The sequence below is a fragment of the Phodopus roborovskii genome, unplaced genomic scaffold, assembly GCF_943737965.1.
Source record: "Phodopus roborovskii unplaced genomic scaffold, PHOROB, whole genome shotgun sequence".
NCBI classification, from domain to species: domain Eukaryota; kingdom Metazoa; phylum Chordata; class Mammalia; order Rodentia; family Cricetidae; genus Phodopus; species Phodopus roborovskii.
The window spans coordinates 4,690,423-4,702,831 of NW_026126549.1; the positions used below are offsets into that span (position 1 = coordinate 4,690,423).

Sequence of the window (12,409 nt, forward strand, 5' to 3'; positions counted from 1 at the left end):
ACAGCCAGATAGGAAACATAAGCTCTAGTATTCTGTTAGAGAATTAGCCACATTTTATATTGACAGCTTGAGGTATTGTATTGCATAATTCAAGATCCCTGTTAAGAATGTTGATGCTACCATTAACAAAGAAACAAATATCTTTGTTATATCTGAGTTGATCAATACACATAGTTTAAATGTGGCAAGATACCAACCATACTGTTCTCCATATTAAGACTGGGATTTTTGGTTGGTTGATGGTTTTGTTTGTTTTGCCCTGAAAATAAACTGGGCTTTTGTGCTAGTCTATTTATCATGTGGCTGTTGACTTTGTGTTTGTGTGTAGCTAAGAGGATGTACCCTCTTTTCTTTAGGAAACAGAAACCTCAGATTTGTTTTTGCATGATGATGATGATGAAGATGAAGATGAATATGAGTCTCGTTCGTGGCGAAGATGAAATTTGATGCGAGCTGTGTAATTTTTAGAAATATTGTTTAGAAGAACAACTTTTTAAAATTATTTAAAGAAGTCAATGAGCCAAAAAAAAAATTTTTTTTTTAATTTTTCTCTTCAACACAGTAGGTTTAAGGACAGCAAGTTGCTATTCAAACACATCTCATAATTGTCTGTGATATCACATCACCAAAGGCCGTGACTTTATGCAGTTGAGAAGATCCGCAGTAGTGACTGGATTCTCTAGAACCTTACCTTCCGCACCATTTGTTTCTGCTCTTGGTGCTGGATTACAATGTAAAGACAGGGTGTTCAGAAATTTTATTTTGAATTATAAATCTGCTGATAAAAATTTCATTAAATGTCAAAATCGCCTGGAATCTCTTAACTCTTAGCTATTATGAATGGGTCGTCAGATAGTAGGAGATATTAATAATTTAAATACCCTTTTCTTTCAAGGATGGTCTTGAAGAAAAGTAAATCTAATAATTTTTTTTTTTTTTTTTTAAACTATGGAAGAGCCCACTTTATAGTCAGTCTTTTTCAGAGTTTATGTGTAGCAGTACCTCAGCAAAATCCCCATCTCTGTTCACAGATGCTGCAGAGCACTATAGCTGGCTCTGTGGGGCCCATCCTCTCCTCACACTCGCTCTGGGGCTTCTCCATTCACCCTTCCTTGTTCTGATATATGGTGAGCGTGCTTCAGTTGGTCCTCTCTTTTTATAATAATTCTCATTTTGCTTTTGCCCCTTCACTCACTCCCCATTATCTTCCTCATCCCTTTTGATTAATGGGCCTAACTTTTAAAATATGTAATTCAGTTGGGCAATCAAGAATCAGTCATCAGTAAAAGGTTTAAACCAGCACCTTTATAAACAAGTGATGTTTTTGATAAAAATAAAGGCAGAATTTTAGGGGAAAGAGTTCTTGGCTTCCCTCCCTTTTAAAGCTTCAGCGTAGTTATAGTTACACAAAAGGGTTAAAGATATCTGAAGTTCTTTTCCTAAATTGTAACCATGATGATGAGGTGCTGAGATGGGCTAGGAGTCTGCATATGCTAGTAATAAATGAGGTTCTAACTTGACATTGATCAGATGACCTTATATTTTCATAATTTCATAGATTTTGCTGTCCATGAACATATGCATATGTTAGTAGGCAGTTTCCTTTACCGTGTGCATTTTTACTGTACACTGTACAGAGTATCTGTTAGGTAAAATATACGTGTAAATTTATGTCCCTGTGTTCTGAATGTTAGATGGAAAAGCAGAGGAGCAACACTACGCTGTACTGACCACTGGGGAAATGAAATGATTACTGTACATAGGATGTCACTTTTTCAAAGAGACTCACATCTGTGTTTTTATAATATGTGTGGTGTGAAATTTGAAACTTCCTGTTGGCTGCAGAAGCTTCTTGGTGATCACTAACTGTGTCTCAGGGGTTTTGTTCCCTGAAGTAAAGACTGCTTCTTAAAATAGAAACAGTTCACTCAGAAACCTAAAACCATCAGGACTCTAGATTTACATAGTGACAAGGAGCTAGATCCCACCTTCTGATCATCTTTTGCCTCTTCATATTGTCTTGGAATGATGTGTCAAACTCCAGGATCCTTTTTAAGTTCATGTAGTTTTCCCTTTGTAGTGGTACTTCCTCTTCAGGTTATTATGTTTCTGATGACACCGAGGCTGAAGTAAGCCCACAAAGAAGGAACACATTAGAACAGGGAACCCACCATAAGCATCTTGCTTCTTACTTCTCCATCATCTCGAATGAAATTTTCTTGATGTCTGTGGCTCAGTCAGTATATATTTGGAAAGATTCATTGTGGTGAATATTTTGAGTCCTGACCATTTAAACGTGATAGAGGGAACAAAGGATTTATATATTTTTTGTACAAAGTTTTTTCTTAAACTGTATAATTTTGTAAATAATTTGTTTGGGTTTTTTTTTTTCTTTTGTGTACTAAAACTACCAGCGTATAGATTTCAATAAGAATTGTTGTATTTTTGTATTTGGAAACTGAAAATTACAGTAAATTAGTGAAGCCGTAAGAAAGTCTCCGTAGACTGACATTCGACAGAATGAGATTCCTTTTCATATGATTTTTTTTTTTTTTTTTTTTTTTTTTGGGGACCTTAGAATCGACATCTTTAAACACTCACTATAGAGAGAGTTGAGGATTTGTTTGGCTCTGTAGTTATTGGGGGCAAAGGTTGAAAGAAAGCGAAAGGTGCTAATGTGAAGAATAGGTCATTTTATGTTAACATTTTGGTTCCTTAGTGCAAAACTTGGGGTTTTTTTTTTTTTTCAGTATTTCTAAAAATAGCAAATTCTTTTCCACTGTGTTTCACTCAAAAATGAATTATAAAAAGGGATTAATTACATTTAAGGTTAGCATTAAATAGTGGAATATGTGTACATGTGTATATCTTGCCCCTTTACCCCATCCATCAATCCCCAACTGTTAGAATTCCACACCATGACTTGTTTTCTTGGCATCTTTGTTTATAGAGATACCATTTAGCATTTGAGGCAAATTCTGCTGCCCCTAGTGTGTAGGCGCTCCATGTAGCAGAGCAGCAGTAAGAGCTGCCAGTGGACTAGGTCAGTCAGATTTACTAGATTTCTGCCCAAACCTAAAAAGGTAACCCCAAGGAATGCGAAATTTTTCTCAGTGTCTTCTTTTGGGAAAATGTCACCAGCTGAGATATTGGAAAAGTCCTTTTACAGTGAAAAAGATCCATGGTGATGGATGATTATTTCAAGAAGAAAAGAAAAAAAAATCATGTGAAAAGGAATAGTGTTTCCTCTTGATGTATAGTATGCCTGTATTATAGTTTTTACAAGATTGTGAACTTGTGTAATAGTATATAGGAGATATTGTTGGATTTCTAACTGTTTATACATTTAAATTCATATATGTAATGTTTGTTTTATCGATTACAATCTGAATTTCTAAGAAGCATGTTGACTTTTGCAATAAAGATGCAATATGGAATGGTTCACAATTGGGGGGAAAGAAAAAAAAGATGAAAATAATACAAATTTAAAAAGAATCTGGAAAAGTTTATGAACCATTCCAAAAATTATAACAATCACTAAAAGAGCTGTAATTCTGGCTTGTTCTGGAAAGAAAGAAATGTGAGTGTGAGCTTGCTTGTGAGGCTGAGTGAGCAGTGGGTATTCGTGAATGCTTTGTGTGCATGAGAGACTGTTGCTCAATATGAAGTTGGATTCAGATCCACTGGTTTAAATGTTGAAAAGAATTAGTTCTTCAGTAGTGTAGTCTGGACAGCAGAGAAGCAGGCAGCATATGCCTGTATTCTCTGCAGCTGGAAGGCTGTAACAGTAACTTACAAGTTGAGTCCCACCAGAGACCCAAAGTGAAATCTTAGCTCAGAAAAAGAGGGAGGAGGGGAGACTGGGAGAAAAATATGCAAGTTAAGCTGGTAAGTAACCTTAAAAAGAGGGAGGGAGGGCTGGAGATATGGCTCAGAGATGAAGAGCATTGAGTGTTCTTCCAGAGATCCTGAGTTCTATTCCCAGCGACCACATGGTGGCTCATAACCATCTGTAGTGAGATGTGGTGCCCTCTTCTGGCATGGAGGCAGAACACTATACATAATAAATAAATCTTTTTTAGAAAGGAGAAAGATGTTTTATTGCCTACAGAGGTCAGAAGAGGATATTGGAGATCCTGGAAGTAGAGGGTGATTTTTAGCTGCCATGTGGGTACTGAGGATCTTATGGACGAGCAGCCAATGAATACTCTTACTACCGAGCTATCAATTTCAGAACCATGTTTTTGGGTTGTGAATTAGTTTCTATCTCAGATACAAAGCACAAACAATTTAACAAAGGCATTTCTTTTAGTGCTATAGATATTCAGTATGCCTACCAACAGTAGGAAGGATATTCAGAACAGAAGAAGGAAAGGGGCCTTCAGAAAAGGGATTACAGACACATAAGTGCTAAACATGAAGATTTTTCTGGATGAACAGGAAAAGGCAGCACCAGGATTCCGTGCTGAGCAAGAGGACAGGATGCAGGTTACTTAGACACCTGTTAATTTTTAAGTTGATATAATAAAATATCCCTCCAAGTGACTATGCCTTCTCTAAGAAGTCATTCCTCCCCCCCCCCATCGCCAAGAAAATACTGAAAAATGGTCGATTCTATTCTCATCATTAAAAAAGAAAAATAGATGAGTGTCTATATAATTTGACTGGCAAAGGAGTTGGCTGTCAACATTTGTTTTGAATAGATCATAGATGATCCTATGTATATTGATTGTTTCTGGAACTTTGTTGGGGGTAGGCATTCTGAACTGTGTCCAAGATAATACCATTTTTGCTAAAATGGAGCTCTGATTAGCAGAAATTATTGGATTTGTTGAATTTTTTTTCCTGATTCTGATGTAAATTATACTAAGGCAAAAAAAAAAAAAAAAAAAAAAAAAGATTATGTGCCCCAGATATGACCTAGTCAGACTTTAGCTATAGTAGATGAGAACCTGGTATGTGTGTCCAGGTTAGTTTAGAGTAGAACACATTGGACCACATTAATTTCAGGTCAGACTTGCACATATTATATTTTCTAACTTTAGGAGCTAACCATCATTGGCTCACACTAACACTGCAATTATATATGTTACAAATCGCTTTCACCTCTGCTAAATTAATATAACCAAGAGTTGTTGTTTCACAGGAACATCTGCCATGGGGCCTCTTAGCTGCTAAGCAGTCAGCCTTGAGTTAACCAAACCATTCCTGCATTTTGTCATGGAAGTTGTCTAAGATACAAACATTGCTTTTATGTTTATGTCCAATCCTGTTTGGGTGTGTTTTACTCAGTTTTTAAAATCAGTTTTAGCCTTGCTAATATCTCATAAAGTACATTGTGACTTCATTCACTCCCAAACCACTGTTGGGAGATGCAGATACATTTCAGTTTTCATTAAAATAGCAAGGGCTAATCTGGATGCTGCTGTTAGTTCTTCCTCAAGGAGGAATAAGGCTGCCCATACGCTATTTGAGTTCATAGACCACATGCTGTCCATCTGTAAACATGTATTTCTGATTAAAGTTAAGTTCCAATTCCTGCACTACCTACCCTCCATCTAGCATTACTTGCCTTGGGATTCGGTTGTTAACGGTTAGAGCCTGCAGGGGGCTCCAATGGGCAACAATTAGGGTTGGAACAGTGGCCACCTTCACAGCAGCCTAGACACATGTCCTCTGATGTAAGCTGCTCTTAGTGCACATCAAACAGAAGTTCACAAGACGGTACTTACTGTGTGCAGAGCATACCTGCTTCTGTAATAGAAGAAAAAACCTTATGTCTGGACTCCTGTTGGACTCTGCAGTTGTAGTTTGAAAAACGAGCTTCTTGGGTTACAGGATGAATTGCTTCTCTAAATACCTTCTCACTGTGACATCAATACCATTTTAAATACTAAATGATGTATTTATTTTGCTTGAAAGAAACTCTGGGTCCAAAGCTAATCTTCAGCCTAGAAGGTAAAAGGAGTTGAATAAGCTTCTTGGTGCTGTCACCTGAAGGGTACTTTTTACTCTTAGGTTTTAAAAGCAGGCTCTTTTGTGAGCCAAAACAAACCTGCTCTCCCATGCCCCCAAGTAAGCACCTTGTAAGGAACTTTCAGAGATTGCTGCCCTTTTGTTTGCACCCCTTTTCCTGAGTACTTGGCACTGCTACTAAGTAGTTGAAGTCACTGCAAAGATTATTTACATATATAACATGTATATGTATGTACATATGAGAGCTACTTGACACAACTATGTTTAAATCTGATAAATAATAAATTATTTTTCTTTGAATTTAATTTTGTACTTAATTTAGAGTTTATCCTAGCCATCAGTGAGTTTTTATATGTGATGAAATTACACACATTCTGACATTGTGCAATGAGATTTTAAACAGATGCTTTTACGTCTATAAGAATTACAATAGATAAACTGATATATTAAAAATAATTGCTTTCTGGTTTTTTTTTCTCATTTCTAACATCTAAGTATTTTCTGTTTCTCACTTGAATTCTTTGGCCTATTAAAACTATTATCAGGTAGTATTCTTCAGGATTATGAGGGAAGGTGAAGGTGACATTTCAGTTCATGCACAGAGTATACTTGGTGAATAGGGTCCATTGGTAGAATAATTAGCACTAATGGCGTTGCAAGCTTCTTGCATACTCATGCTTCTAAACCTCTTGTCCACATGCCAATCAGATTGCATAGGCAATCAGACCACACTTCCTTATGCTTCCATGGTACCACACCAATATTTTTGGCTACTTTAAAACTTTTTGGATGACTAGTTTTGAATGTAAACTGTGATTTAGGGCAGACTCTCTATGCTCACAACTAGGGGGAGATGTGGAACACTTTGTTTAATCTTGAAAATTCAGCTTGGGAAAGGGATAAGAAGCTTCCCTGAGGTCACAAGGAGTAGGATTTGAACACAGGTCTGTCTCCAGAGCTCATGGCTTTGACCTTTGCACTCTGCTGCTTCGAACACAGTGGGATGCTGCAAGTCTATGGGATGTCACTGATCTTTATTACTGTCTGACAAATATTGTCATCTTGGCTCTTGTCTCATATGCCTCAGACTGAACCAAGCTTCCCCAGGGAACACCACCACACTTTTAGATAGCATATTTGAAACTAGGGAAAGCAGTGTTTATTCATGCTAATTCATGGAGAAACAGTTTAAAGTAATCACTTTCTATGACCTTTGCAATGTACCCCCAGCCAATTTGATATATTTTGCAATAATTTGGCTATATCATAACCTGTTTATTTTATTTTCACTCTTATCTTAATATTTTTCCTGTGGCAAACTGAGTTATGATAATCTCACAGTATTTCCGTGTAGCTTCATTGTGTTTTTCAATATTTCTGGTGCCTTCTCTTAACCTTAGCATTTAGAAAATCATGTTGTACACAAATAAGTTGACATGCTTTATTGTTGTTTTCATATAGTATACGGAATTTTCTGGACAGAAAGTGCTGAGAATAGCATTGTTCATTTATAGTTATGTTTATGCCCTATTTTAAAAAATGCAATCTGAGTGAAACCAAGTCATATCATGGTTCTGTTTATAATTATTTGCCTTTTATATGCTCAGCTTCTTTATTTTAGTAGTATTTTAAATCCTTGAGGATTTTTACTATTCTCTACTCACTAAACAGTATTTATTGAGTAGTGATTTTTATGGTATAATTGTCAACTGAAAGAAAAACAGAAAAGATGAAATCCGCTTTGAGGGAGAGAAGACTTTCAGTCCTTGACAGTACTTGAGGAAACTAGGCATGACCTTATTGGTCCAATGAAAAGCATTTTTTCTTCAGAAGTGTTGGTGTGTGTCTGTTGTGTATGTGTTGTTTGTGTGTGCACATGTATTTGTGAGTGCATGTATGTGTATGTGCATGTGGCTGCCAGAGGTAGATGGCAGGCATTGTTTTGTTCCACCATTTTTGATGGCAGGTGTCTTCCTCTGCTACACCCATCTCACTTTTCAAGACAGGATCTTTCATCCACAATGGAGCTCAGCGATTTCTCTACCAACAAGCCCCAAGGATCCTTTTTCCTTCACCTCCCTGGTACTGGGATTATAGGTAGGGCCTTTAAGGAGTGTACCAGGAATCCAAACTCAGGTCTTCATGCTCAAGTACGTTCCTGATTGATCCCCTATTCTTGGTAAATTTTGTGGGCAAAATTTGTCCTGTATGACACCGTTAAAGAAATCACTGAGACAAAGGAGGCTTGACTGTAACATTCTGACTGCTAATATAGCACTTGTTTCACAATGGGAGTTCTTCCTAAAAATACAATCGATTCTGTCAGGTTTTAGAAAATATTTCTATTGTTAACTGCTAAAAGCACGAGCCTGTTGTTACAGAGCTGTCAACAGCTCTGCTTCTGACATCTGGCAGTTAGGACTCACATAGACCTATTTATTTCTTTAGTTGTAATATTTTGACTAAAAATCTTTTCTACCAGTGACTAAAACACTTCAAACTCTGTGATTTACTTCAGTCCTAATAAATTATACATTTCTGTAGTTAAGCCATTCATGGGAGAATTACTTGGAATCACTCAGAATGGTGTGTGGTCCTCTTAAGGCCCCATGTGTGTCAAAGAAGTTAAATTCACTCCATTTTACACTACTGGTAAATACTACTGGTAAATTAGATAAAGCTGAAAAAAATCTTTAAACATTGAAGTAGATTATTAAAAATTACCTAAGATTTATATAAGGACTTTTTTTTTTAATGGAAAACTTCTGTGTTTCTGGTAATTTTGGAAGGCTTTTTGGGAGTCGTAAACTCAGAAGTGGCTGTATCTAAAGAGACAAAGGAATCTGGGATATTCAGATGCCCATGGAAAACTGAGCAGTCTAGAAACCATTGCACAGCTGTTCATTCTTGTGTTTCATAACTACAAAGTGTTCTCCCCTGTGAGGTTTGATTGTCAGCACGAGCATCAGATTCATGTTTTGTAGACTCTAGGTGGCAGGAATTGTTGCAGTACGTTTGGGTAGTTTTTCTCCTTACCTGCACACACTCCTGAGAATCCAAAAGAAATCTGTGTTTAAGATAATGCATAACTAACTTTGAATGTGTTCAACTTTGTAGGGTCATCCTGCACCATTCATGCCCAGCAACACAGAGAGGTTTGGGGAAGGGGGAGAGTGCAAATGTGTGTCATAAATAAAATTAAAACAGGAGAACATGAAGCATTTTGAACACTCCCATTGGAAATTGTTCAGTAAATGACTCAGTGGAGACTGAAAAACTAATGAAGAACCCATCCATCTCTCCCTCTTATTCAGATCATTCTAATCTTATTACGACAGTCAATGTTAATGACTCTTAAGAGTAAATTATTGTAAAAGCCACATTATTTTTTATCATGAAACTATTGACTTTTGTTTAAGTATTTTCCATTTTTATGTGTCAGAATTCTCTCTCTGAGTGGGGTGGCAAGCACCACTCAGAGAGCCCACAGACCAGGGCCAGGCAGCTCATTACCCACAACTTAGGGCACTTCCTGGCTATAGGATGGTCAAATCTCCCAGGCCTGATGGTCAAAGTATTGTTTATCATTAAGCAACTCGTGTGGCATGCTCCTGCTCTGTGAACACTTCCCAAACATCATTTGATGTTCAGCAACTCCGGGAGACATACTATCCTATTCTTTATATCTTTCTTATTTATTTATTTATTTATTTATTTATTTATGTGCACAGGAAAGCTAAAGTATAGAGAGGTTGTATAGCTCAGAGCCTCACAGTGAAGCAAAGTGTAGACACCACATAGTTCTGCTTAATGTTAAAGTAGGACTTGTGGCTACTGCCTCTGTTTACTGAGGCAAGATACAGTTTTAAAATTATTTTTGCTTTTTTTTTTTAATTAAAACTTTAGGGTCTTTTCACTTTAAAAAAAAAAGATTTGTTTATGTATTTCACTTATGTGAGTACTTTGCATGCAGATTTGCACACCAGAAGAGGACATTACACAGTTGCGAGCTACCATGTGGGTGCTGGGAATTGAACTCGGGACCTTCAGAAGAGCAGTGAGTGCTCTTAACCACTGAGCCATCTCGCCAGCCCATTTTTTTTATTTTTTTTACTTTTTTTTTTTTTTTTTACTTTTTAAAAATGGAAATAGAATTCTATCACTCCCCATTCCCCTTTTCCTCCCTCTATCTCCTTCCACCTACCCTCCCTCAGATCCCTCTGATGTCTCCCCTTTCTCAAGTTGATAGCCTCTTTTTGATTATTTTTGTTACACACATACATCTACGTGTGCATACGCACAAATATGCATACATATAACCTGCATGGTCAGGTTTTGTGTGTTTCAAGCTGACCATTGCTCATCTTGGGAGAGGATAATTCTCCCAACAGGCATTATATGCTGAGGGGTGGTGGCATTACTTACTGTGAGTATAAAGATAAGATTTAGAATAGAGTAGGGAATTGTGCTGATCTAGCAAAGTTGTGATACCTTAAATCCAATCAGACAGCTGTTGGTCGCCCCCGACATGTGAGTGTCCCTTATTGCACCTTTATGCATATAGGGTGGTAATTTCATGGTTAATAGGTGCTGTGGCTGGGTGGGACTGTTTAATTGCTTCCCTCCCTTGGCAGCTTGCATAGTATTTTCTGGAACCATGGGAGCTAGACTGCAGGAAAGAGACTTTCAGGTCAGATCTAGCATGAATCATCCCTGCACCATACCCTGTGTCTTGTGACAAGTATCGTAATATTGGCAGCCTGTAACCGTTCACAGGATTTCAATGAGCACTGAATAAGTTGATATCTATCACTGAAAATTCTTGTGAAATGACATTGCTGTTCGAATAGCCAAGCTTCATCATGTTGTCCAAATGGAACTGTTTCCAAATATAATTGAATTTCCTGCCTCAGCTCTTAAACCACGTGACATCAGCTGGTGAGTGTTGGTGACCTTGGAGACAGACAAGACTTCATGTCTGAGCTTGGGATTCTATTAGGCATCAGGGGAGTTATTAGACCTCTAGGGATGAGCTCCCTTATTGGTTGTCTGTCTAATTTTCAGTTAGGCTCAACCACTGAAAGTGTACATTGCCTGTAGCCACAAAGTAAGGCAAATCCAGTGTGTTTTGATGGAGGGGGCTTCCTCTCCTTGATATAGTACCCTTTGGCTAACAGCATAAATCTCTCCCACCATGAGCCCTGATTAGAGACTTGTACAGGCTTCTCTCCTGTGTGTCCTCAGGAGCTGCTCCTGATAAATCTTTCAATCACTTAGGTATGCAGAATATGTTTGTTTTGGTGCCCAGGCCTAAAGCCAGTCTAGTGCTCTACCTCTGAGCTCCATTCCTAGGCTCTTTCCTGAGGTGTATATATTTGCATGTAAAAAAAAGCCAGGGAGCCTGGTGGTGGTGGCAGTTCTTGGCAGGCAGATCTGAGTTCAAGGCCAGGTTGTCTACAGAGTGACTTTCCCTGACAGCCAGAGCTACACAGAGAAACCCTGTCTTGAAAAACCAATAAATAAGTAAATTGTAGTTAAAAAAAGAAGGGGCTGGAGAAATGGCACTGGCTCCTCTTCCAGAGGTCCTGAGTTCAATTCCCAGCAACCACATGGTGGCTCACAACCATCTGTAATGGAATTTTATTCCCTCTTCTGGTGTATATGAAGACAGGTCACGAATATATATAAAATAAATAAACATTTTAAAAAAAGAAGCCAGTGAATTGTGCTTTTGTGTGTGATCAGAGGAAGACAACTGAAATTGAAAGTTTATTGAACTGTTTTCATAGGAAGTAGATCTGTTTGGGGACAATAAATAAGCTAAACAGGGTACAAAGTGTATAAACTCACCCATGGACTTGTGCTTCTTAATAAAATGCAGATAAACATTAGAAAGCTAGGAGGAGGAACTCCTGGGGAGATGACTCATAGGTATACTGCTTGCAGAGTAAGCATGAGGACCTAGAACTTAGATCCCCAGTACCCACATAAAAACCTGGCAAAATGAGGCATCAATCTGTAGCCTCGGCATCTGGGAAGTGAGAGGAGGCAGGAGGAGTCAAATAGATGCAGATCTCATACCCCAGAGGGTTCCTAGCAGCCAGTCTAGCCTAAACATCAATCTCCAGGCGCACTGAGAAACCTATCTCAAAAACAAGGTGGAGAGGACGTAGGGATGACACCCAGTTGACCTCTGCATGTTCACACATGTGCACATATATACCACACAGTCGAAGCAATTGAGAGATTTAGCAGTTGAGAGCACTGGCAACTCTTCTAGAGGACCCGGGTTCATTTCCTAGCTCCATAGCTGACCATGACTCCTCCAGGGGGATCCACTCCCAGTTTAGCAGGTACACATGTGTTGCACATACACACATTCAGACAAGACATACATAAAAATAAAAACTTAAAAGTAAATTGGTATTTTGGC

The 12,409-nt window shown here is 38.0% G+C and overlaps 1 protein-coding gene across 4 annotated transcripts in view; it reads left to right on the plus strand.

Moving 5' to 3' along the window:
* The window catches only part of Rbm27 (RNA binding motif protein 27), a 61,258-nt gene extending 57,713 nt beyond the window's left edge, over positions 1 to 3,545 (plus strand). For all 4 annotated transcript variants that reach the window (XM_051200845.1, XM_051200846.1, XM_051200847.1 and 1 more), the window contains one exon: positions 357 to 3,545. In XM_051200845.1, coding sequence (XP_051056802.1) covers positions 357 to 440 — 84 coding nt within the window. In that variant the 3' untranslated portion in view covers positions 441 to 3,545. The remainder of the gene's footprint in view (positions 1 to 356) is intronic.
* The last annotated feature ends 8,864 nt before the right edge of the window (positions 3,546 to 12,409 follow it).